At 39.4% G+C, this 26,415-nt stretch overlaps 1 protein-coding gene across 1 annotated transcript in view; it reads right to left on the reverse strand.

Moving 5' to 3' along the window:
* LOC122792225 (CUB and sushi domain-containing protein 1-like) overlaps positions 1 to 26,415 on the reverse strand; it is a 3,080,606-nt gene that overhangs the window by 754,008 nt on the left and 2,300,183 nt on the right. The window contains exon 42 of the mRNA XM_044059969.1: positions 3,898 to 4,086. Coding sequence (XP_043915904.1) covers positions 3,898 to 4,086 — 189 coding nt within the window. The remainder of the gene's footprint in view (positions 1 to 3,897; positions 4,087 to 26,415) is intronic.

The raw sequence follows: 26,415 nt of genomic DNA on the forward strand, positions 1-26,415 counted from the left end.
TGAGAAAGGAATATTCCTTCTGAAAAACTGCTTGATAGGGATAGATTTTACGCAAGTGCTGACTAACTGGCTGGTTCCCTTTTTGCTTGAGGTTATCTAGATTTTTAAGTTTTAATATTTTTAAAGCTTGGCCACCTTTTTGTCTAAGCTGCAGACTGTACTACAATGTAACCCCCAAACAGAGACAGGAGGAGAGAAGAAGAGGATAAATACCTTGTTCTATCTAAACTATATTACACAACCCTTTGTGAGGATCTCTTGAGCCTGTGTCAGTGATATAGAGGGATAGAATGGCTACACCTATCCTGGCGTGTGGGAACATTTCTGGCCAAGGGAGAACTGCTTCTGTAGTCCTGTCCTTAGGCCTGGAGTGAGGACCTTTCAGAAGCACGCTCCATGACACAATTTGCTTCACATTGATGCTTGCATGCTGTAGGGAATGGCTGCAATATGCAATAATACATTTTCTTAGACATGCTAGTTGTCTTATTCCCTAATTGGGGTCTAACTGCTGCAGACCACATGGCGCAAAAAGATTGGGGCATGGGGTGGAGGAGGCACAGGGCTGCTGTTTTCCTTCTGACTGATCAGGGTAAGGTGCACTGCAACAGAAGGATTCGGATGTGAGGCAGTATCCTGGAATCAGTAAAGGACTGTGATAGGAAAACCCATGAGAAGGCACTAAACCACTGATGAAGATGAGGAAGACTATCACACACAACACAGAAACAATGGGATTGCCAAACAAAATGTGAGAATACTCTTATAAGTTGTCTATTTGGACCTGCCTGGAGTATTTGCTTATTTTCTTTTTTTCTGACATTTTTTTTAGTTAATGAGCAACTTATGAACATACCCACCTAGTAAATTCCAGTTCAAACAATATCACTGTTGTTAACTTCAATGCTAGGGCCTTAATACATTATATGAGCTTCAGGCCTAACTCATCCTTAAAGGCATCCATATTTGCTCAGTTATCAAGATATGGTTTCAGAACAATAAACACAGTCCCTCTGCACAGGGTACTGCACCTACACTCAGGACCACTGAGACCCACAATATCCATATCAGTTCTGAAGTCTGACCACAAATATAAAATCAGCATTCTTGTCTGAATGATGGTAATCCATTGAAGACACAGAGCACTACAGCGCTACTGTTCTGACTGCAAATGTAATACCGACATTCAGAAAATGCTGGTAGTACATTGAGGCCTGATTGGATCTGCTGCTTGTGACCCTTACAAATTTACAGTCTTCACATCACCATAACTAAGCCTCTGCCCTATAATCTCACATTAAATTTTATACAATACCTACATACAGCTTACAAAAGTCTAGCTGTATCTCAACAAAAACAGCTGGCACATCATCTCCAACTACAAGACACCTACTAGGTACCTTTCATAACTTACTGAGTAAGTCAATTCAAACCACTACTCATACATCAAATACCCTTATTTTGGGTGACCTTAGTTACCCCTTAATCAACTGCATTACCTGAAGAGCCACAAATATGCTCACAGTTTCCTTGATTTTGTAAGTAATAGCTTCTTAGTGCAAACTGATCCTACTCCCCACCAGTAAACTTTATTGATCTTGTCCTAATCAACTGTCTCCCATACTGCCCTGGATGTCACCACCTCCCTTGTTAAATCAGACCACCCATCTGTAACCCAGACCCCTAACACAAGCCTTCCCATCCAAAAAACAAATATTCTATTTCTAGATTATTATGAAGTTAGCGTACTGTTATTTACCTATATCTGGACAACCACAACTGGCACATCCCACCTGGTAATTCAATTTATGATTTATAGAGATACAAACAAAAGTCAGAAGTTCACAATCATAAGACACAAAAGTTCATCACAAAACGCCAGATTTAATAAACGAAGCTTTCGGGTTCTCTACCCTTCATCAGCACATACAATCTTCTTATTACTACATTTATATAGAAGTATAATTAAGGTCACATGACAAATACCAGCCACTAACAAATCACACTAATAAAATTTACATATTACAATTTAGACTTTAAAATAATACCAAACTTTATATTCAAATTAAGAAATTACATATCAAAATTCATATAAGATGTAAAGATGGTAAATAAAATATACATATAAAATATACATATATAAAAAGCTATTAATAAATCCTTTTTATCATAAATTATCCTGCTGTCGTTTAACCAGTATAGGTTTTATACTGATAGCACTATTAAGGCCAGGATTAACATCAGCCTGCAATCTTATTATCCATTGCAGTTCTTTAATTTCCAATGTATTGTTTAAATCACCACCTCTTACACCCAGATCTACTATGTCTATACATCTAAATTTGAATCTATGTGTTGTATTCTCCATAATGTGCTTAAATAAAGCATTTGTTTGAACTTTTCTGTTAATTTCTGATTTGTGTTCAACAACACGGTCTTTCAGTCTTCTTGTTGTTTTACCCACATAGAATTTTTCACAACAATTGCAAGTAGCAAGATATACAAGTTTGGATGTATTACAAGTAGCCTTACATTTAAAAACATAATTAACATTACTTATTGGATGCTTAAAACATTCATTTGCTTCTAAAATATCATCACAACAACTACAGTTATAACATTTAAAAGTTCCTAATTTAGTTTGTGTTAAACATACCTGTTTGTTAAAATCCTTATAACACAAAATACTTTTTAATGATTGCTGGTTCCTGTATACAAAACTAGGTTTTGGCCCTACTATTTTTTCTATTTCCGGCATAGCCATTAAAATCGGCCAATTTTTTTCTATAATTTTGCAAATTTTGTAACTATACCCATTATATGTAGTTACATATCTAATTTTATCATATTTTGTCTTTATTTGTGATTCTGACTGAACTAATGTCTCTGATATCGCAGAATTAAATATTGGTTTATATTCCTGATTTCTACCCTTATTCACTTCCTCAATATATTTCTCTATCATAATTTCTGAGTACCCACTATTTTTAAATTCCTCCTTCATCTCTTTTATTTCATTTACATACAAGTCATATTCAGTTGTCAACCTACTTACTCTAATATGTTGTGACTTGATTATGCCTCCAAAAATGTGTGTTGGGTGCATACTAGTTCTCTTTAAATATCTCATTACCTGTACATCTTTTTTATGTATCATTGTTTCAAGTTTTCCATCTTTTTTATAGATCTTTACGTCCAAATATATTATACTATGCATTGAATAATTCATCTTAAATTTAAAAAATGGTGTTGTACTGTTCAAATAGGATAGATAGGTGTGTAACTCATATTCCGTTCCCTCCCAGACAAAAAAACAGTCATCAACAAACCTTGTGTAGCATTTTACATATTTGTTAAGATCATTCAAATCATTTAATATATAGTTCTTTTCCCAATAATAGAGAACTATATTGGCAAAAGTATTTGCCACCGATGTTCCCATAGCTACACCGGTTATTTGCCTGTATGGGACACCATCAAAGATAAATACATTTTTTGTTAACACTAAGTCAAGTAGTGAACATAGATTTTCAATTTCACTAGGCTGTACTACAGAATACATTAATAACAGCATCCTCACAGCATCCACACCATAGTCAATAGGTATTACTGTAAACAATGACTCTACATCTAGTGTTACAAACATGCTATTTTCTATTCTATTCTAATACAACTTATTAGAGTAAGTAGGTTGACAACTGAATATGACCCTTGTGAGTGTAACATTATGAACAATTTCAAGCTACCTTCCTTCCTTTTACTATAGGGTTCATTCTGTTTTAGTAGTATATACTTCACAAATGATTTTGATAGGAAAATTCTATTTGTTAGAGCACACCAATCAGTATGCTTATAAAATTATTTAAATATCTGCAACTAAAGAAAAAAAAAACTTACCATCAAAAATCTCTAGTTCATCAAATTGTTTTTCACTTTGGAAGTATTCAATGTTGAGAGTGATGTTGTAGCCAGCCTCAACTTTGATGACCCAAGAACACGTCTGAAAGTAAGGGTAACTTGCCGGGAAACTCTGACTCAGTATGACACCTGTTGAATTAGTGAGGACTTCATTCATTGGACAGTGAACTAAAGAAAATATATAAAATAAAACAGTAAGTATGCTTTAAGAAACTATTTAGAATTTTCAGTGACAAAGTGTGATAAACTGAAATAAAGTCAAACTTAAAATGTTATCGTCAGGTCAGTCTTTCTCAACATTGGACCCAGGAGTATGAAGAAAACTGAGTACCATATGGAAGCTTGGAATAACAACAGCACCCCTGTTCCTTCAAGAAGTGAGTGTGTGTGTGTGTGTGTGTGTGTGTGTGTGTGTGTGTGTGTGTGTGTGTGTGTTTATATAACATGTCAGTTATTCTATATATTGCACATGCACTTATACACACTGGCAACCAATGTGCTGGTCATATCTACTGTTGATGAAATATGGTACAGAAACAAAACTGCTTTATAATCAAGTCAGCTTTATCAAAGAAGGCAGCTCCAATGAAATCTTTTTTCTTAAATGAGGTGGGGAATGGTGAAATCAGAATAAATGTACTCAGTGCTGTCATGCTGAACATATACTTGAAGATGATGGCAAGAATTCATCGTCTCCTTGTCTGGTATATAAAACGTAGAAGGTACCCAGAATTCTAGGCAAGGCTGTCCCAATATAAAGTGCATGTACAGCACTTCTCTGCCCAGTAACACAGATTGTAGAGTGGTAACCAACTGAAATGTGGGGGTCTGTTAAAAGTGAGGTCTGAGCACACAGACGGAATGGCTGAAAAAAATGAAGTTGCATATACTAAGTCCAAGATGCTGTTTATTTGAATATTCCCTTTCCTCTGAGGTATGTCGATCTCAGAGTTCGTATATATACGTTTGGGGATGTGGGGGGGGGGTGTTGCCTCCTGCAAAAAGATGTTTAAAGAAGAGAAATGTTTGAAACTCATTCTTCTTTGTTTTCAGTCTATTTGTTTTGGGTTTTTTTTTAGCTTTTTGGCACTTGGCATTTCAAGTGTTGATATTTCAATAGGGAGCAATGTATGGCACTTGTCTGCCCAATAACACAGCATGTAAAGCTCATCTCTTCTCAATAACACAGCACGTAGAGCACATCTCTTCTCAATAACACAGCACGTAGAGCACATCTCTTCTCAATAACACAGCACGTAGAGCACATCTCTTCTCAATAACACAGCATGTAAAGCACATCTCTTCTCAATAACACAGCATGTAGAGCACATCACCTCTCAGTAACACAATATGTAGAGTACATCTCCTCCCAATAACACAATATGTAGAGCACATCTCTTCTCAATAACACAGCACGTAGAGCACATCTCTTCTCAATAACACAGCATGTAGAGCACATCTCCTCTCAATAACACAATATGTAGAGCACATCTCTCAATAACACAATATGTAGAGCTCATCTCTTCTCAATAACACAGCACGTAGAGCACATCTCTTCTCATTAACACAGCATGTACAGCACATCTCTTCTCAACAACACAGCACTTAGAGCACATCTCCTTTCAATAAAACAATATGTACAGCACATCTTCTCCCAATAACACAATATGTAGAACACATCTCCTACACATCTCCTCTCAATAACACAATATGTAGAGCACATCTCTTCTCAACAACACAGCACGTAGAGCACATCTCTTCTCATTAACACAGCATGTACAGCACATCTCTTCTCAACAACACAGCACTTAGAGCACATCTCCTTTCAATAAAACAATATGTACAGCACATCTCCTCCCAATAACACAATATGTAGAACACATCTCCTACACATCTCCTCTCAATAACACAATATGTACAGCACATCTCCTCTCAATAACACAATATGTAGAGCACATCTCTTCTCAATAACACAGCACGTAGAGCACATCTCTTCTCAATAACACAGCATGTAGAGCACATCTCTTCTCAACAACACAGCACTTAGAGCACATCTCCACTCAATAAAACAATATGTACAACACATCTCCTCTCAATAACACAATATGTAGAACACATCTCCTCTCAATAACACAATATGTAGAGCGCATCTCCTCTCAATAACACAATATGTAGAGCACATCTCCTCTCAATAACGCAATATGTAGAGCACATTTCTTCTCAACAACACAGCAAGTAGAGCACATCTCCTCTCAATAACACAATATGTAGAGCACATCTCTCAATAACACAATATGTAGAGCACATCTCCTCTCAGTAACACAATATGTAGAGCACATCTCTTCTCAATAACACAGCACATAGAGCACATCTCTTCTCAATAACACAGCACGTAGAGCACATCTCTTCTCAACAACACAGTACATAGAGCACATCTCCTCTCAATAACGCAATATGTAGAGCACATCTCTTCTCAATAACACAGCACATAGAGCACATCTCTTCTCAGAAATACAGCATGTAAAGTACTTCTTTGCTCAATAACTCAGCATGTAAGACTTTTCTCTGCCCAGTAATACAGCAGGTACAACACATCTCTGCTCAATAATACAGCACATACAACACTCCTCTGCTTAGTAACAAGGCATGTACAGAACTTCTCTGGCCAGTAACACAACATGTACGGCACTTCTTTACCAAGTAATACTACACGTAAAGCACTTATCTACCAAGTAATACATGTAAAGCACTTCTTTACCAAGTAATACTACACGTAAAGCACTTCTCTACCAAGTAATACTACATGTAAAGCACTTCTCTACCAAGTAATACTACATGTAAAGCACTTCTCTACCAAGTAATGCTACATGTAAAGCACTTCTCTGCTCGATAACACAGCATGTAAAGCATTTCTCTGTCCAGTGAAACAGCACATACAGCATATCTCTGCTCAACATCACAGCATGTACAACACTCCTCTGCTTAGTAACACACACAAAGCCTTCTTCTGTTCAATAACACAGCACATACAGCACGTCTCTGCTCAGTAACACATTATGTACAACACTTCTCTGCTCAGTAACAGAGCATGTACAGCAACTCACTGCTCAGTAACACAGCATGTAGAGCACTTGTCTGCTGAATATCACAACCCTGTTCTACTAAGCAGCTCAAGATTCACCATCTCATGCAAGTGGAGTAGTGCATGTGTAGTGCTTGTGAGTGTGTGTGTGTGTGTGTGTGTGTGTGTGTGTGTGTGTGTGTGTGTGTGAGTGTGTGTCATATGCTAATAAAATTCAGTACCATGTCAGTGCACTGGTTTACAGGGATTATTGCCTAGTCACACAACTGACAGACATCTGTGCAGAGCATTGTGTAGCACAATGGGATGTTGACATGGATGCAAACAATGAACTCCGAATCTTTTCTTTGGAAGTTGTGCCAATGGGTAGGACATTATAGGCATAGATTTTACAAAAATGCAACAGCTATAAATAAAGTTTAAACTAATGGTAATAACATTAGTACCCAAAGTACAGCACAAAGCAGCAGGCAGTAGAACTATCTTTATGGTGATCAGGCTCCACTGCTCTCTGACTTTTTCCCTGCACACCTACTATACCATATATTTGTGATGGTTTTAATTTAATCTGAAAACTCTGAGCCTTGCCGATGGCATAGAGGATAGCGTTATGATTCAGGTGACTTAAATGGAAGAAGTGCTTGATGGCAACACAGGTAGGATAAAAGTTCCTTTTCTGAAACATAACAAGTATCCCTCTAGTGGGATCTGGAGCTCAGAGAGAGGATACTGGACTTGGAGGAGGAAGGACAGAGATGCAAGGCCACACTATGGCCAACTTTTCAGACACTCCTCACTACCTGTCTAGTCTGACTCTGTTCTTGTTATGTCAGAGGAGAGATACAGGGTTTATAAAAAGCCATAGTACAAACAGGATGATACTGTAGGCATTATTTCTCCTCACTCACAGGATGCTGCTCTCCAATTTCCTTTCCTATCCCACTGGTGTTTTCTAATCTTTGAGATAGTACTGGGTGCAAGTCACCCTCTATGCTCCTGCCTACCTACCAGTGGCCCCAAAATGGGGGAATAGTACAGTACTGAACTTGGGAGTTGGAGCTGCAGGGGTAAAATTAGACAGATGATTAGAGCTTCAGCATGGAATTAAAAAAAAAAAAAAGAAAAAAGAAAAACTACCCAGCAAGATTTTACCAGTATCACCTAAAACAGTAGTGATATGAGGAAAGAGAATCCTTTGTTTATTTATTTTTTAATAAGGATTGTCCAAATCTTTTCTTGCACTACTAAAACATTAAAATTAGCAGTTGTTATAAAAGTATATACTGTATTATGCCCGCAGACAGAAGTTTGCAAATATTCAAAAAGTAATAAGAAAACATTTTATCAGGGTGTAAGATATAATAGTGACAAAAATTGATAATATTAACATGCCCCATATCAAGTTTAAATTATTAGTACAGAATCCAACATTATATGATAAACATTTAAAAAGTAAAGGCTAGTTGGCTTTTCTAGCAAATACGTTTTCTTGTGCTGTTTTTTTTTAATAATCTGTTCTTCCTTCCCAGTTTTGCATTCCCCTTTTGAAATCAACAAAGTTGCCATTGAGTGTGTACTTTGATTATCTTTTTGCACTCAGTATTCCCACAATCAAGCAGTTCTGTTCAACCAAGAACATATTTTGAACAGCTAACATCTAATGAAAGATGAGGGAGGAATGGAACATTGGTGAACCATAATCCCTAATGAGCATGAAAATTAATTCAGAGCAAAATTATCACATAGAAAAACTCAGTTTATACTCAGATAACAAAACTGCAATAATTAATACTTGCATACTGTCTAGAAGAAAAAAACAAACAAACAATTGTTATGCATACCCAATGAAACAAAAAGGAAAAAGCACTGGGGAAGGGGCATGAAGAAAGCTCTTTGCAATGGATAAGTTTTCAAATTAGAGACAGACTAGATTGTAAAATGAAATGTATTAATAAATACTGAAAAATACATATCAAAAAAGGAGGGCAATTTATTTAATCAAAGTAGCTAGGGTAATAAATACATAAGGGATGGAGCTGAAAAAATACATATTAAGTCAACTCAAGAGCTATGTGTACATGGCTGCTTATTACATAAATATTCTGTGATTAACTCAGATTTGTGAGAAACAGTATGTACGTAGACAGAACAGACTCCAAGTAAGGGTGTGTTTGTTTGTATATAAGTTATCCAGCCAAAATGTTTAGACAAGCTCAGAATCACTACTGCAAATCTAAAAGATGTTTCATAATTATGTTTGAAAACCATATTTATTGTGTTGACTTACTGAGGGCTTAAGGCAGAGGCAAGTAAAAGAATAAGAATATAGAAAGGTCAAGTTTAACAACATCCAACATCCGGTCTTATTTTTGGACTAGAAATGATCAGCCTTATGACCCAAGCTCTTGCTGAGTCAATCACAAAATACTAATGCTGCTACTACTAAGAGGAAGACGAAGATGGTCACCACTTTATTGGCTATACCGTAAACATCGTATGTTATTTTACTCCTCATTTACTGCATGGATTCGTTTTAGTGTTTTGAAGAATTAGAGCAGATCTGTACTACATTTCAAAGTTTGAAAGATTAGGCATCTGCTTCACGACACACGAGGCATAACAGAAAAAAAGGCCTGGGAAAGGACACACTGATGATAAACTTCACTAGGGTAATTAAGGTGTTAACACCACTACCATTTTTCACTTAATATAATAGTCCTTACATTAATCTGGACTCAGTAGCCATTACCGCATTGCCATGCAAATCACAGTAATGGATAATATTATTATTGCTGTCTTTAATTTTGTAAATATTAAACAGAATGAACAGGTTTAGCCACAGAAATGACAAACTAGATAAATACATTTTAAGAGTATTTCTTCTACATTAATTACATTTTTTTCAGAAATTACTATTTCTTAGTAATTCCAAAGAAACACAGAAGAGTTTTATTTATTTATTTGCTTTGGGCAGATAATCAGAGGGGGTGACAATGGTCCTTTTTTATCCAAAATCTAGTTATAAGTCATATAGGAATCTTACAGAGCTAGCTCTATGAAACATATGGATAAAGCCCTGACTGTGATCAAGATGATCTAAGACTGATAAGTTATCCATGAGTTAGAGTAGCTGTGAGGGAAGGTGAGAGTGAGTAGCTGACACAATCTTATCCATCCTGTGGGGAGATAAGTTTGAATGATCATCTCAATGCCGGCTACTATCAGATAAATACAGCTCTATGGATCAAGGATGTGTGCTTGGCCTATGTTGTCATTTGTGCTGGTATTCACATGCACATATGCCTACAGATGTAGGGGGGAGTGCACTGCAGGTCTGTTTATGCGAGTGCATACACCAGCAATCAGGCAGTGGGGCTGGCACCATTAAAAACCTGTACCCTTCATCAGTGATTGTGAAAACAAATTCCCTTCACCAGAGATTGTGGCACAGGAAGCTGGGATCACTGAATACTTTATTTATTTAATACTTTACTGACTGAGTAGGTGGTCTGTTCCTCAGATCATTTTCAGCCACAGCCTGGGGCAAACGGCATTTATGAACTTAGCATACCATTAAAATTATGCAATACAGTATGATATGGGGAGAAGATATAAAAGTATATAGACAAGAAATGTAGAATAATGCACTACACATCCACCATGCTGATATACATACAATGCATAAAGTGTGGTCAGCATTTTCTAATGTAAGAAATGGTTACTATATAATGCACAAAGCACCATGAGTATTTACAATTATTCTTTATAACTGACAAGAAAGTGGGCATTTCTCTACCAGGTACTTACGTATTATCGCAACCACATATTCTCAGCATTCTCGGCAGCACGTTATTCCAGTGACAAAGGAATACCATGGTGCCAAGAATACTGTGAATGCATGGTTATAATTGGTAGTACTGATCACTTTAAGCTTGTCTACATTATTTTTGGGCACCGTATTTAAGATAATACTGTTTTTTTTTTTTTTAAATATAACCAAGCAAAGATAAGATATTTCAGAAATAAATGGTAGAAAAATGAAAACCTTTTTACGCCAAAAGAATAATTACTGTTTGGTATTACAAACCATTATAAATTGTGTTCTTAATACGTGTTAATCAATGAAATATTTACAGAATGTTAAACTTCTGTGCCATTTCTTAAAAGCTCTTATCCTTTTCTGAAAATCCAAAATCCTTTCCTTAGCAGACACAAACTTGCTTAATAAAGGTCAAACCAATTTCTACTTTAAAAATGAACCATTTAGAATCAACTGAGTAAGCGTAATTAAGTGTAGTTGCATAACAGCCAACCAATAAAGCGTGGCTGCGGTAATACTTTCTCGAAAAAGTAAGCAAGTCTTCTGCTTATGTTTTTAACGTGGTTGCGATAATATCTTATTTTAAAATATAAGCAGAAGACTTGATTAACAGCACGCTTTCTTTAATTGCTTAAAAAACTTTAACAAAGTAGATTTACATTTTAAAACAGCCACGCATTCTCATCATTCAGGGCATTCTCGGCAGCATGAAATTACAGTGAGAATGGAATGTTGACGAGAATGCTGTGAATGCTGACAATGTGTGGTTGTGATAATACGTAAGTACCCGCTACCATATTTAGTTAACTGTGCAGTTAATGTACATATTATCAAAGGTATTATTATGCAAGTAGATGTTCCTCTTTCAGGGCAACTACCTAGCATCCTTAAGTATGGATTATCCCATTCTGAGGGAATGAATTCAGACATTCAAGTCACTGTAGCAGGGGTAGCCCCAGCCAAGTAAATGACAGCAGAATAGTCAGGGACGTGGGACCAAACTACTGTATGCACATATTTGTCTGGATAATGGTCACCCATCTGTGAATGTCTCATCCCAGTGCCCAGCTATTTAAAAGTGTGTCATCAGGAGGTTAACATGTACCAGGAAAACAGGGAGTGAATGGGTGAGGTAGGTGACAGAAGCTTAATGGCCTGAAGGCACTGTAGGGAAAATTATCTTAAAAAAATACAATGCATATGGCATTTAGTGAAGGTATTTCACCATGAGAAAGCATAACAGAAAGAATTAATCTGAATTACATAGATATACACCTCAACAAGGAATCAGTTATGACATAGCCTGGCAGTCATAGCAAGTGATTAAGGCTATGAGTGCATTCTGTTATCCAAGGTTTGATTCCCATAGCCTTCTTTTACCTACTCTGTCACTATGGACAAGTCACAATAAGACTGTGCTTGCGGTTGCAACTGAAAAGGGACACATGCCCAGTGGATTTAGCTGGCTAATAAAAAAAATTACACAGCATACAATCTCTTGAAATTAACATCACACAGTATACAATCAATCAGTAATTTGACAATATAGAAATATGCAACTAAGCAAGAAAATATTTATATATATTAATGAACAGGATTTAGGCTGAAAACAGAATATTTTAAAACTAGCATCACTCTAGTGAGAAAAATAAAAAAAATAAAAAAATCATATGACTTGCAGATAACACTGTCTTAAATAACAGTATAAGAAATTGACACCTAAACAAAAGCACATAAGGTAGAAGTACTGAGGAGTAGGGGATGGCAAATATGCAAACACAAAAAAAAAAAAAAAAAAACACCCAGCACCCCAGAAATGACACCGAACATCAGACATAAGTCTAAACCCAATGATTCCCCAGGAACAAAGCCCATAAGCCAAGCAAAGACTTTACCTAGTATTCTTGTCATAGGGAATTCTATTGTATGCACACACAGATTCCTCTCAGCAAGCTAGACAAGGAGACGATAACGGTTAGTTGTCTGTATGGAGCTAGGATCCACAATATCACATGTGTAAGCATTCAAGTCACTGCACTGCAGGTATAAATATGGTTCTATCATAGTCCACGTGGGTACAAATGTCCTGAGGCATACCTCACTGGACTATATGAAAAGAAACATCATGGATGCTTGGAGCATTCTACCTTCATCAAGGATAATGTCACAGTATGAACTGAAAATGATTGATTTTAATAACTGAACTAGTTTCTTGGTATCACTCCAGGGGAATGCAATATCTATCAGCATAAGAGGACATGGTTAACAGACCACTTCCCTTTACCAAAGATGGTCTGCACCTGTCCACACTGAGCTTTCTGATATTGGCTGAAAATTTTATCTATCCCAATCCCTATAGATCCTTTTTAGGCAATGTCAAAATGACAGGACTACCAACAGTGCCAAAAAAAAACAAAAACAAACAACCTTCCTGTGCTACTGCTCAATGCTAGAATCCTAAACAAGAAACTCCACACGCTACAAGCTCTTTTCTTTCTGTTGAATATAGACATCTGTGCTGTAATCAAGACTTGTTTTAAAGTCACAGAAAGTACTCCAGCAGTGGAAGCTACAGTGTCTTTTACACATTTAGACCAACAACAGTACAGACAGGGTCTAAAGGTGGAGGTGGCTCAATCCATGTCCGCAGAAAATACAACCCTAGGTTGGTTAAACAGGATGATGCCCAGGAGTTCATGCAAGTCCAAGTCTCCAAACCTTGTCCTGGCCAGCTGCAGGTCTCCCTCTATGACCCATGAAGCTCACAACTCTTATCTAGACCTACTAGACATGTTTACCATTCAACCAATTACCATATTCCTTGGAGACTTTAACCACCCTCTACTGACTGGAAAGTGTACATACCTATAACTCACAGGCACAATGTTTCCTTGACTTTGTCAACACAAACACCCTGAAGCAGAAAGTGCACTATCCATCCAAAGGATCAAACATATTGGACCTAGTATACCCACCAACATGGGACAGAGTCACATCTCCCCCATTTCCCTCAAAATAAAAGTCAACCTGGAAAATATAACTAAACTCTTTAACAGTTAGGACATATACTACAGCAAACTACATCATATTAAGCATCAGTTTGTCAAAATTCATAGCTACCCCAAACCTAAAAGAACACAGCTACCAATGCAGAATTATTTACAGAAACCCTGTACACAAATGTAAATGGCTGCATTGAGGCAGCCATGCCTACCAGACGTAAGCCCAGAACTAACACCAAAAACAAACCACGTTGGTGAAATCCTTACCTTACCAGGATATAAAAAAAGTCATGAGCTCTTTGATTCAACTAAACAAGAGACTAGGAAGTTTATTAAAGTCCAACAATATCAATTACGAGGTTGGGATAGCCTCCCATGCTAAGGACAATCACACACCCTCCTTTAACAATGTCCTTAAAAGCAAAACTCAAAAGTGTGCAGAACTTGTGGTAAATGGCACAACCTTCACTAACCAGGGTGACATAGCAAATCTGCTGGCTGATAAATTAAGCTCTAACTTCATCCACTCACACCTGCCACTACCCCTTGTGAAACCCCTTCTAGCATATCTCCTCAACTATCTGTATGCAGCAGATTCTGGAGACACTCACCAAGGTCAAAAACACTGCTTCAGTGGGCTGTGACAATATCTCCAGTTGCCTCCTAAATAGCCTAAAACATGACCTAGCAGGACCACTTGATGTGGTCTTTAACTACAGCCGCAAAACAAGTTAAATGCCAGGTGGATGGACGGCCACAACAGTTATCCTTCATAAGGATGGACCATCAACTAACTCTGGGAACTACAGACACATTAGTCTGACAAGTCTAATATGCAAACCCATGGAAAAAATGATCATGGAAATAATCAACAAGGACATTGGCAACGTACAAACACTGGGCTCATCCTTGTCTGGCTTTGATAAGGGAAAGTATTGCCTACTTAACCTGGTAGACTTCTTTGAGAGAGTCACTAAAGCTATGGATGAGTGAGAAATGATGCATACCACCTACCTTGATCCAGCCAAGGCACTCTATACAATGCCCTCCTCAAGTATTGTTGGCAAACTCTCAGAACAAGTCATAAATTCCTAAATAACTTTCTGCATTTCCAGCTGGCTCACAGTTAGTACCCAGAAATCTGGATCAGTGAAAGCACCTCCACCAAGAGATCGGTCAACAGGAGAGTACCCCAGGTCTCTGTGTTGGGCTCACTCCTGTTTGGCATCTACTTCTCAGAAGTCAAGGGTAATGTCAAAGGTCTCTGGCTCATCAAGTTCACATATGACTGTAAATTGGGAGCTATCAGAGATCCCCCATAACACCAACATCATACGAGAGGGTCCAACACAAACAAATAACTGGTGTGAAATGCATGGATTAAAACTCATTTCTAAGAAATGCATTACAGTGGCCTTTGGGAAAGAATCCACCCAACCTAATTACTTCATTGGTAAAACAAACCCTTAAGAGCTGACCTGATACGCAGGGATCTGGGAACATATGTAGACAGTAATCTGACATTAGACCATCACATAGCCAAGACAGAAAGAAAATCAATATATGTTGCCCAACTCATAAGAAAGAGTATGGCATCCAGGACCAAGGAAGCAATAGTACCACTCTACTCAGTCCTTATCAGATCCATCAAGTATAATGCCTTCTTTGGCATGTGTCTAACCAGGGACTTGAACTAATTGGAATCACCAAAAAAGTTCCACACCAGTAGAATTGTCTTACAGTCCTATCTCTGTACTCCATCTTCTATAGTTTAATGAGAGGCGATTTATGCCTATCATATAAGGCATCCTCAAATCCAGATCTGATAGATCTATTGCACATCCAAAAGACAAACAGCACCACAAACACTAGATCCAAGGACATAATCTTTGTCTGTGACATATATTGAACCTGCTGGAGGAACCGATATGCGTCTCAAAGGATCCCTGCTCTATGGTATATGGCTATTTAGGTATAAACCCTTTTATCACCCACTAGATAGCCAACAGACTCAGTGATAGGACCTAGGAGGTTAAAATAGGTAAGGCATCTCCACCAAGAGACAAGTCACTAGCGGAGTCCCCCCAGGGCTCAGTATTGGGCTTGATCCTTTTTGGCATCTATTTCTCTGAAATGGAAGCACATGTTGAAGGTTTATGGTTGATTAAGTTTGCAGATGACTGTAAGCTGGGGATTATCTTCAGTTCTCCTGTAGATACCAGCACTCTAAAAGACAGCCTATCTCTGGCTAATAAATGGTGTAAAAACCATAGTCTTTAATTCAATGCTAAGAAATGTACAGTTCTACCCTTTGGAAAGTCAACCATCCCAGCTAATCACCATGTTGATAACACACCCATAAGGGTCGACAGGTGGCCAGGGCTCAGTGTATGCATGCACATAGCAGTCTTACCTTTGACCACCACATGGCTACAGTGGTGAGGAAATCCTTTTATGTTGCACAACTTATCAGTAACTGTATGGCATCTAGGTCCAAAGAGATCATTATCCCACTGTACTCTGCCCTTATCAGTCCAGTCATAGAGTACAATGCTCCCTTTGGTATGTACCTGACCAGGCATATGCAGCAACTACAGTGAACTCAGTGGTTCCTTACAAAACAAATACAATGTGTAACAATCCTGCCTTATGCAGAGCTTTTTAAAGCCCTTTGCCTCTACACAGTCTCATATAGATTGCTGAGGGGTGATCTATGCCTGGCTTACAAGGCATCACCATACCCCAAATTTATGAATCTCCTATATATTCGTAAGTCAAAGATCACCAGAAATGCAAGGTCTAGGGATTGGAAATTTGTCTGTGACTTGAAACACAACATGCTGGAGAGACAGATATGTGTACCACAGACTGCCCGTCCAGTGGAACAGGCTTCCCATCTAAGCTGAGTTTATCTATTACTCAGTTTGAGCACAACCAAGACCAGTGGATGGGGAATAGTAAATTTACACCCATTTTCCTTATGGACAGATGTACCTTATAAATGCCTGGCCCTCAATGCTTCATAGGTTCATAGGTTCATAGGTTCATACTAGGCTATCTGCCCGAGGGCATTTACAAGCCTAGCCCATAATTTTGTGGCTTACGCCACCCCTTTAGTATGGGGAACTATACCCATTATTTTGCTGTGCCTCTGTTGAGCAGTGACACTGAGGTAATCCCTGGGGTATATCTGCGATCTCCCATCCATTGGTCAAGATTTCTCTTGAACAAGGCCAGCGAGGTGCTCTGCCTCACATATACCGGGATTTTATTCCACAGCATAGGGAGTCTTTGGGTGATGAATCTATCCCTCCAGCATGTCCTATTAATAGCCGTGTCGAGGTTTAAGTCTCCGCCTTGTGACTCTGACGGATCTAGATTTTTGAGGTGAAGCATATTCATCAAATCTGGGTTTGACATGGCCTTGTATGTTAGGCAAAGGTCACCTCTGAGCAAGCGGTGCGACTGAATAGAGCTGGAGTTCTTTCAGTCGGGCAGCATAGGACAGATGTTTGAGACCCTTTATCCTTTTGGTGAGGAACTTTGTGGCCTCTCCAGCTGCTGCAAGTGTCGGGTCAGATACATTCCGAATGGGGCATTGTACTCAATCATTGGTCTGATGAGTGATGAGTATAGGGAGACTATGACCTCCCTTGATCTAGATGAGAATCCCTTCATGATAAGGTGGGCAATGTAGAAGGTCTTCCTAACTACTTTAGCTACATGGGTGTCGAATGACAGACTACTATCAACCTGGGTCCCCAGGTCCCTGATAACTTCTTCTGTGCTCAGTGGATTGCCACCTATTTGGTAGCTAGGGGTAACCTTGTTTTTCCGAAGGGTATGACTATGCATTTTTGGCATTTAACTTTAGGCCATGGCTCTGGCACCAGTTATCCGTTTCTGTGAGACCCTTCTGAAGGATATCTGTGTCAGATGTGTTTTCTACTATGGCCCAGTTTGCAGTCATCTGCAAACTTTGTCAGCCATAACCCTCCTGTGTTTGCTTGTACTGGAAAAGTAGATGCCAAACAAGAGTGGGCCCAGGACTGAGCCCTGTGGTACACCACTTGTGACAGGCTTTGAGTCTGACATGGCGCCAGCAACTCTGACCCTGTGGGTTCTGTCACTCAGCCAGTTTGCAACCCATCTTGTGATGTATGGGTTAACATTTAAGCTGATGAGTTTTTCAATGATACCCGAGTGGGGTATTGTATCGAAGGCCTTCGCCAGATCGAGGTAGGCTGTATGGACTGCCTTTCCTCATCAATGGCTTTGGTGACTGTTTCAAAAAGTCAACCAAGTTTAGAAGGCATGATCTGCCTTTGACAAAGCCAAACTGGGATGGATCCAAAGTCTGCAAATTCCCTATGTCTTTATTTATGAGGTCCATTATGATCCTCTCCATGGCTTTGCAGATAAGGCTTGTCAAGCTAATGGGCCGGTAATTTCCAGGGTCGGTGGAGGCACCGCCTTTGTGAAGTGGGACCACAGTTGCAGTGCGCCACTCCTGGCACGTATCCAGAGGTAAGACTATGATTAAACAGCTGTCCTAGCTGTGGGTTTAATTCCTCGTTGAGTTCGTGGAGCACACAGCCGGGGACACCATCAGGTCCCATGGATGCTGTGTTTTTGCTTTGGAGAGAGCAGTTCTCACTTGGGCGTTGGAGATGTTTGGGGGCTGCAATCGCTTGGTATAGATATCTCTCCTTTTGGGGAGGGGAGAAGTTTGCACTGAACCTGTCAGCCAGTATGTTGGCAATGTCTGTAGGATCAGTAATCTTCACATCATTTTGAACTAGTTCTGAGCATATCTGGGAGTTTCCTCCCAGGTTTCTAACATAGCTAAAGAAGGCCTTATGATTGTCTTTTGAGTCTTTAGCTATTTTTCTCTCAAAATTTGCTTTGGATGATTTTATGAGAGCTCTTAGTTTTTACTTATAGTGATCAAGGGTGTCTTACCTTTTAAGGATTTTGCTCTATCTTGTAGTAGCTTCCTCCTTTTGTTGTAGAGTTTGTTTATGGCTGGGGTCCACCAGACTGGACGCTTGCCTTTGGTACAAAGAGTCTTTGTTTTGCTTGGGATTGCCTTATCCATGCAGTCCTGCAGGTGCTGGTAGAAGGCATTTGTAAATGATTCAGCGGCTTGAGTACTGTTTTCTGCCGGCTCGGGGCCTTAAAGGAGACCACACTAGTCTTTAGAAGTGTGAAGTCGGCTTCGAGAAGTTCTTTACTGTGGTCTTTTATTTCAGGTGGGGTGGGATGAGGACCTCCAGCGAGATTAGTTTGTGATCTGATCTCACCAGTGAGGGGTATACTTCGGTGTTGAACATTGTGCTCCCATGTTCGTGATGATGAGATCAAGTATGTTTTCTCCTCTTGTGGGGATGATGACTAGTTGTTCCATGGCATTTGAGTTTATGAATTCCAGGAACTTTTGGGCTAGGGTGTTTGGGCTTGAGTAGTGTTCCCAGTCTATATTAGGGTAATTGAAGTCACCTAGTATGATAGTGTTTGGTGATACATTTATCCCTCTAGTGTTTTCAGGAAGGCCATGTGAGGTTCCTGAGTTTGTGAGGGTGGCCTGTAACATGCTACAATTTGTAGAGCAGTCTTGCCTATGGTTAATTGCACCTGGATGGTCTCCGATGCATCGTGCGTTGCCACCAGTCTTGAGGTGTGGGTGTCTTTGATGAATATGGATACCCCACCTCCTTTCTTGGTATTGTCCGGATTTTGGGGCCCGAACGCATGATAAGAGGTAAAACCTGATAGTGCTGGGGTGCTCTCAGGAGCCTTGAACCAGGTTTCTGTCACTGCACAGACATCGATGTTCTCCATACTGAGAAGGGCCTCGAGTGCGTGCATTTTGAGATTTAGACTTCTGGCATTGAGCAGCATTACCCTTAGTTTTTTCCTTTTTGTGTTCTAGGGTGGTAGGTTTAGAATTTGAGCCTTGCCTAAAAAGGCACTATGGGGTGGCAAGAGCCTTTGCCAATATCCGGAATCCCAGGGTGACAGGTGCAAGCCGTCCCATGGGCAGCGTGGCTTGTCCAGCATGTCATCCCAGGCAGACAGACATTGGATCCCCTTTGAATGACACCAGAGTTTAAGCCAATTGTTAAAGCTGATCATCTTATCTCTGTATTGTGGCATCATTCTTGGTGAAGGTAGGATACTGCTCAAGGTCAGGGTCATACCTGCCTGGGCTACATAATCAGAGAGCTCCTCAATGTCTCTTTTCATGTAGTCCAAGGAGGTACGTCTCAGGTCGTTTACACCAGCGTGGACAATGACTGAGTCGTATTTGTACCTGCTGTTGAGAGACCTGAGTGCTTGCGTTATGTGGCGGATTCTAGCGCCCGACAGGCAGCTTACTGTGACCTTCTCCTTACTCAGTCTGGTGAGCGGACGCCAGTGTGTCTGACTATGGAGTCACCAATGACTAGTGTGTCTGGCATTGTGTTTGGCCTTAAGGGCTGTGACTGTTTGACACTCTGACTGTGAGGTCTATGTGTTGCAGGTGTTGTGTTCTGAGGTGGTGGTTGTTTGGGTGTCTGCTTTGGTGGCCTCTGCTGTTTTGGTAGATTTTTGATCAGAGCCGAGTATGTCTTTGTGTGTTTATGTGTATGATTTGAGGTTGTGATGGTACTATGTGAGACTGGGTCTATAGTGTGTGTGGTAACCTTCTCCTCCTGACTGGTCTTGCCAGTCCTATGTTGAGAGAGCTCAGCCTCCAGTTTGGCCGTATAGTTGCATCTCTCGCATGTATTTGTGTTTTGTGGGAGGAGGAGAGGGTTGTCTGTGTACATGAGGCAATTGTAACATTGCCTCAATATTCCCAGGTTCACCAGCTGAGCAGGAGAGGACACAAGCAACTGATCCCTCGGCATGCTAGAAGGACTAGACAAAAAAACTTTAAAAGAGATTCCGGGGGACGTGAGTGACCGAGAAATGGGGGTTTGCCTTTTGGGGTGCTATCTATAAGAGTGCCGTATCAAGGTAATAAGTACTGTAGGAGCAAGTGCTAGGTTTAACAGATAGAGAAAAGTCTACTTGGAGTCAAGTAGAGATGATCTTTTTAGGTATTAGAGAAAGTGCTAGTAACAGGGATGCTTAAAGGTAAGATTGAAAAGAATGCACTCTGCAGTGTGCACTAGAGAAGTTAGATATGAAAGTAGGTAACTTGAGTTTTACCTGTTTAAAAAGTTAAGGTTTAGTGGAGAGTTACTATTTTTAAAACAGTAAGATGGACTGAAAGGGGTGGTTACTTTTGTATTTTGGTGCTATGAAATACTGTAGGATGGCCAATAAATTTAAATAATTGAAGGGTGGGATTTCAAAAGTGATGGTTTTGTGATTACTCACATAAGCCAGTGAAAGTAGAGAGAAATGAGATATATGGTCAGATTAACATAAGAGGCGGGCAACTAGAAAGACAGTGGTATTTAACAAGACAACTTAAATGGCTGGGAGGGAGGGAAAAATTCTGCCTGACTCAGAACAGAGAGAGCTGTGGTCTCTTTTGAAGTTTTAATATGCTGTTAGAACAGAATGCAAGCAAAACACAAGATAAAGAAAACAAACTACAGTATTCAAAATATAGAAAGGCAATACAGAAATACAAAAAATAACAGCAAACTAACCTTTCCTTCACAGCAAAGTGTAGCAGAGTCTGGATGAGCCTTTCTGGTCCTATTTGGATACAGGACGTCATTATTTTTTCAGAAAAACTTGGCCAGACTTAGAAAGGCCCCTCTAGTCGTTAGTCTAGTAACAATATATGAATCTATATTGTACCGGAAACTATGTAAAGTAATCTGCATTAGTTCTTTTAGCAATGAAACACAGTGGAGCAAAAAGAAATGATAGCAGCAAAAGTTCTTTATTTAAGCATCATAGAAGATATGCCAGTTTTACAAAATTAATGTACAGCACATTGGTGCTGGAATGCACAATGACCTGCAGGTATTTAATAATAATAATGTACTGAGGCCAACCAGCCCAACTTCACTAGCAAAAGACATGCACTGCCCTTATTACAGCTTCAGTGTAAGCAGAAAATCTAGCTAATGAAATATTTAGCTTAACAAGAAGCCATATACTGAATTTACTCACAGACGGGTAGCAAATTAGATAGGGAAAAAAAGCAAAGTCCTACATCACGTACATACAGGGAACAATCCCCAATTAGGCAAAATGTTGAATCAGCTGCACAGACATTTGCAGAATAGGCAAAATGTTGAATCAGGTACATAGACATTTGCCGATTTCTTTTTTCTAAGCCATCAAAGGGGATACTGACATTTTCTCCAGAAAAAAACGTGTTTTTTTTAAAGGTAAAGTAGCTTAGGAATACGGGATTGTGCATATGCCAACCTCTTCTGGCTCTAGTTAAATTTCACTATTGTTGGAGCTGATCAGAACAACACAAGTGGAGAACCCTGTTTTGAAATATTCAACATAAGAAGCTTCTGAATGCACCTCAGTGATGGGCAGCAAATAAAAGGAAAAAAAAAAACAAAAAAAGTTCCACAGCAGGTTCATATAGGACCCAAAAGGACCCTGCCAGAAAAGTCCTGGCAAAACACAGAAATGTGTACAATAATTACAGGACTGTTGCTTAATTTTAAAAAGCTGCACAGTGAATTTCTCACTGAATGGGTACATCACTGTATTAACCCCTTAATAGATTTGTATGCTAATGTAATGCTCTTAGGAGACTAAAAAATCCTGGTACAGTATCACAACCATGGTATAACAAAGAACCTTAACCATAAGCAAGCTATCATGCAACTGCTATGTCATAGCTGTGTGTGTGTGTGTGTGTGTGTGTGTGTGTGTGTGTGTGTGTGTGTGTGTGTGTGTGTGTGTGTGTGTGTGTGTATGTGTGTGTGTGTGTGCACGCACGTGTGTGTGTGTGTGTGTGTGTGTGTGTGTGTGTGTGTGTGTGTGTGTGTGTGTGTGACAGGCATATGACACCTGTACAACACTTTTGTTGTCATGTCTACATCCTCCTGTCCTCCACTCCCCTACTTTACTGCCTAGCTTACATTGTCCCCTACTTTACTGCCTAGCTTACATTGTCCCCTACTTTACTGCCTAGCTTACATTGTCCCCTACTTTACTGCCTTGCTTTCATTAAATGAAACAGAATGTGAAATTTACCAGAATTTCAGCACTGCTGAGAGAGCAGTATTTAAAAATTAAGATAGCAGTCAACGGTGAATGTCAGGGTTGGGGAAGTGCTTTTTTTTATCAGCAGTGTTTTTGTCTCTCTCTGCTTTTGTCTCAGTCCCAGCTGGTTTCTGACTGCGCAATGACAAGCTGATTCCAGCACATTCCTTGCTGTTAGTGTATAGTGCAGTCAGAACTGCTGTTTGCAGTTTGAAAAGCAGTTGCATGTTTTGTTGGTAGCAGCAAGTTTCTTTTTTTTTACAGCTGTCAAGTGGCCAAAATGCCTGACAAGCTACATCTTATAAATTATCTCACATATCAAATGCTCCAAGGGATAACTATAATTTCCTAAACAGCAGGCATAACATTTTTCATTCTCTGTCTTATTTTCAACCACCGTTGTATTTATATATGGCTGTATCTTTCTATTTAATTTTAAAATATTCATTTGCCAAGAGAATAAGTGCACTTGTCTAACTTGTCCCTTTTCAGCATTGACCTTGGTAACAAAGTCATTGATAAATTTAATATGTAGGGGCAGTTTAGAGTTCCAATCAATTAACATGTTTATGAAGGTGAGGGGAACTACAGTACCTGAAGACAACTGACACAGATGCTCCAGCGTCCGGGTTCATTCCTGAACTTTGAATACTGTCCGAGTAGAGTTTACATGCAGATTTACCTAGCTGCACATCTGCTTGCTTGTCTATGTGTCTGTCTAGCTTTAGATGTATCTGTCTGCCTGTCTATTCTCCTATCATCTGTCTATCTGCACTTCTTTCTAATTTTCATAATCAGGGTTGTAGTGCGGGCAGACTAAGCAAAACAAACCAAACGCACCTTTACTCAGCTAGTCATGCCAGCAAACCTTGGGGGCTCACCAAGCAGTCTTAGTTTAGCAAAGCTCCCCCCCCTTATTCCTTAGCAGCCATATACATTAAAGCTCAAACAACAGCCACACAGGAGGCAGACTTATAAGCTGCCTAAACCACTTCACCAAGATTTCATCAGTCTGAAATGGTGATCTTCTATTCTGAAGCTCTCTTCATTCACTAAACTCCTTCTTGTATCATACAGAGTAAGACCTCCAGTCCTAAAGAGAAGCCTGATTTTGGATGCAGCTACCACAAGCTTGTCCATGTTTCATTTCCATACTTGTATATAAAGTTGGAAAAATCAGTACGACCAGTAAACTGGTGTCCAACAATTCAAATCCTACTTCATCTCTACTGACTGTTAATGTGCTCACATGGAAGCAGCAGTTGTCCAAGTCTTATTATCTTATGCCCCAATTTTTTGCAGATGAAAAGCATGATGTTTAAAAGAAAAGATTTTTGTGCACACCTCCAGGTTCAAGTTCATGACAAATACTGGCCACTGTATGATGTTTGCATGTTTCCCCCATCTGTCTGTGGGTGTTTTTTCCCAGGTGCTCCATTTTCCACTCACAATTCAGAAACACACTGGCTTATTAGCTACACTATATAATCCACTCCCTATATATACATTTAAATCTGGTCCTATGGCCAAGTTCATGACTGCAAAGATTCTAATGACCATTCAGTTTACCTGGTTAATATTAATAATTCATGAACAATGTCTAACTGCAAATAAAGTCATCAACTAATGTCAGCTGCTTGTGCCTCACATGAAGAAACAAGACAGGCATTTACTGGGAAAATAGTGTCAGTTCAGATTCATAATCACAGATTGTCATCCCAGTCTTTTTACGCCCAGCAGCGAACCAGCTCAGCACACATCAGATGAGACCAAAAGGAAAACATCAACTGTTATCAACAGGTAGGGCACCATTAGTACCACAAACTGGACACACACACAAAACCGTGTTTCAGGTGGATATCCTGTCTATAATTTTTTATGAACAAAAGTCATAAAAAGTGCACTTCTGGAGGATCTCACCACCCAACATGAGCAAATTCACCTCAGTAATAAAGAATGCAGATGTAGCTCTCACTGTATTAATACAAGGACTGAAAATTATGAAACAGCATTCCTAGTACCTCATACTGCTGTTGGGCCTCTGACAGGAAATGCCAAGCAGGAATGGTCAAAAAGCTTCTCCAAGCTCACCAAACAACTGTAAATTATGTAACCAAACACCCACAGCCCATCAACAAATTTGCAGTGAGAAACAGATAGCCCAGCATACCAGATCCTGAATGCCAAACATATTTTCTCCTGAACAGGAAGCTCTAAAATCATGTAGGCATTTCTGTCCAACAAATCACATATGTTTTCCCACAGAGATGGAGGAGCCTGAGGAATGTGAACACCATGTATTTAGAATGCTCCTTCCTGTCTCCTTTGTTAAAACAGCAGCCACCATAACCACTTTTTACCAGCTCAGAGGCACTGTCCCTACCTTATTCACAGTTTTAAAAGGTAAATCAACAAAACTATCCCCCAACCCTGTATCCCATCTCTTCAGTGTCCATGAATGGATCTCATCCATACATAATGTTTTAGAAAGTAGACATTTGACCAGTTCAGTAACTTTGGCCATACTGATGTACTCTAGCCCACCATAAACTGTAAGTTCCAGTAGAGAAGGGAATGCCTGATATGTTGAGAGTATCCTCAAAATATTAATTTTAACTCTCATTTTCTACATAATGGTTAGAACTTCACTACCCTTGCTTAACGCAGTTTGATGTTTTACCCATTTTTCTATGCTGAGGCTCCCAAATGGTTTGCCATTCTCCACAGACTCTCCAAATTCCAGTCATATATTCAGGCACATCATTCTTGGCTTGCTGGTAGTTTGTCCTTTGAACTAATAGTGGTACTTGGACATTTCAGTCAGGAGAAGCCTCCTGAGCAATGTCCAGAAATCTATGCTTTTCAGCTGGACATCCTTTCCCATGATTACTGTCGACCAACTCATTCTAGGGTTAACACCATGACAGCTACATGCCACCTTCTGACCACAGCTCTTTGTTGTCACCCCAATGAGTGAGTGAAGTTTTCAGCATAGGCTATTATGTTTGAGTACAGCCAACCTCATTAAGAGTACAGTAGAATCTTCTCACATGTATGAAATGGCATGTATCGCCCACAATAGTCTGCATTAGGCCCTAGACCAAAAATGCCTGTTCTGCTCTCCCAGGTCTGACCACCTAAGAACCTGTATGATAAATTAATCTCATAAGCAATCAATCAATTAACAACTCTTCACTCGCTTTACTGTGTTCTGGATATAAAGTATCAGTTCTGATTACCTAACAGTTCTGTGGTAAATAGTAAACTTACAGGGCACTTAATACAGGCAATCCATAGCGTCCATGGAAGTGCAGTAAAATATAGGCAATCCATGGCTCCCATGGAAGTTTAGTAACAATGCACTGTACAATTTCGTATCCAGTAGGATGTTCCTCCAAAGAGAGAGTGTTAAGATG

The sequence above is a fragment of the Protopterus annectens genome, chromosome 1.part2 (genome assembly GCF_019279795.1).
Source record: "Protopterus annectens isolate FY-2018-M chromosome 1.part2, PAN1.0, whole genome shotgun sequence".
NCBI lineage: Eukaryota > Metazoa > Chordata > Ceratodontiformes > Protopteridae > Protopterus > Protopterus annectens.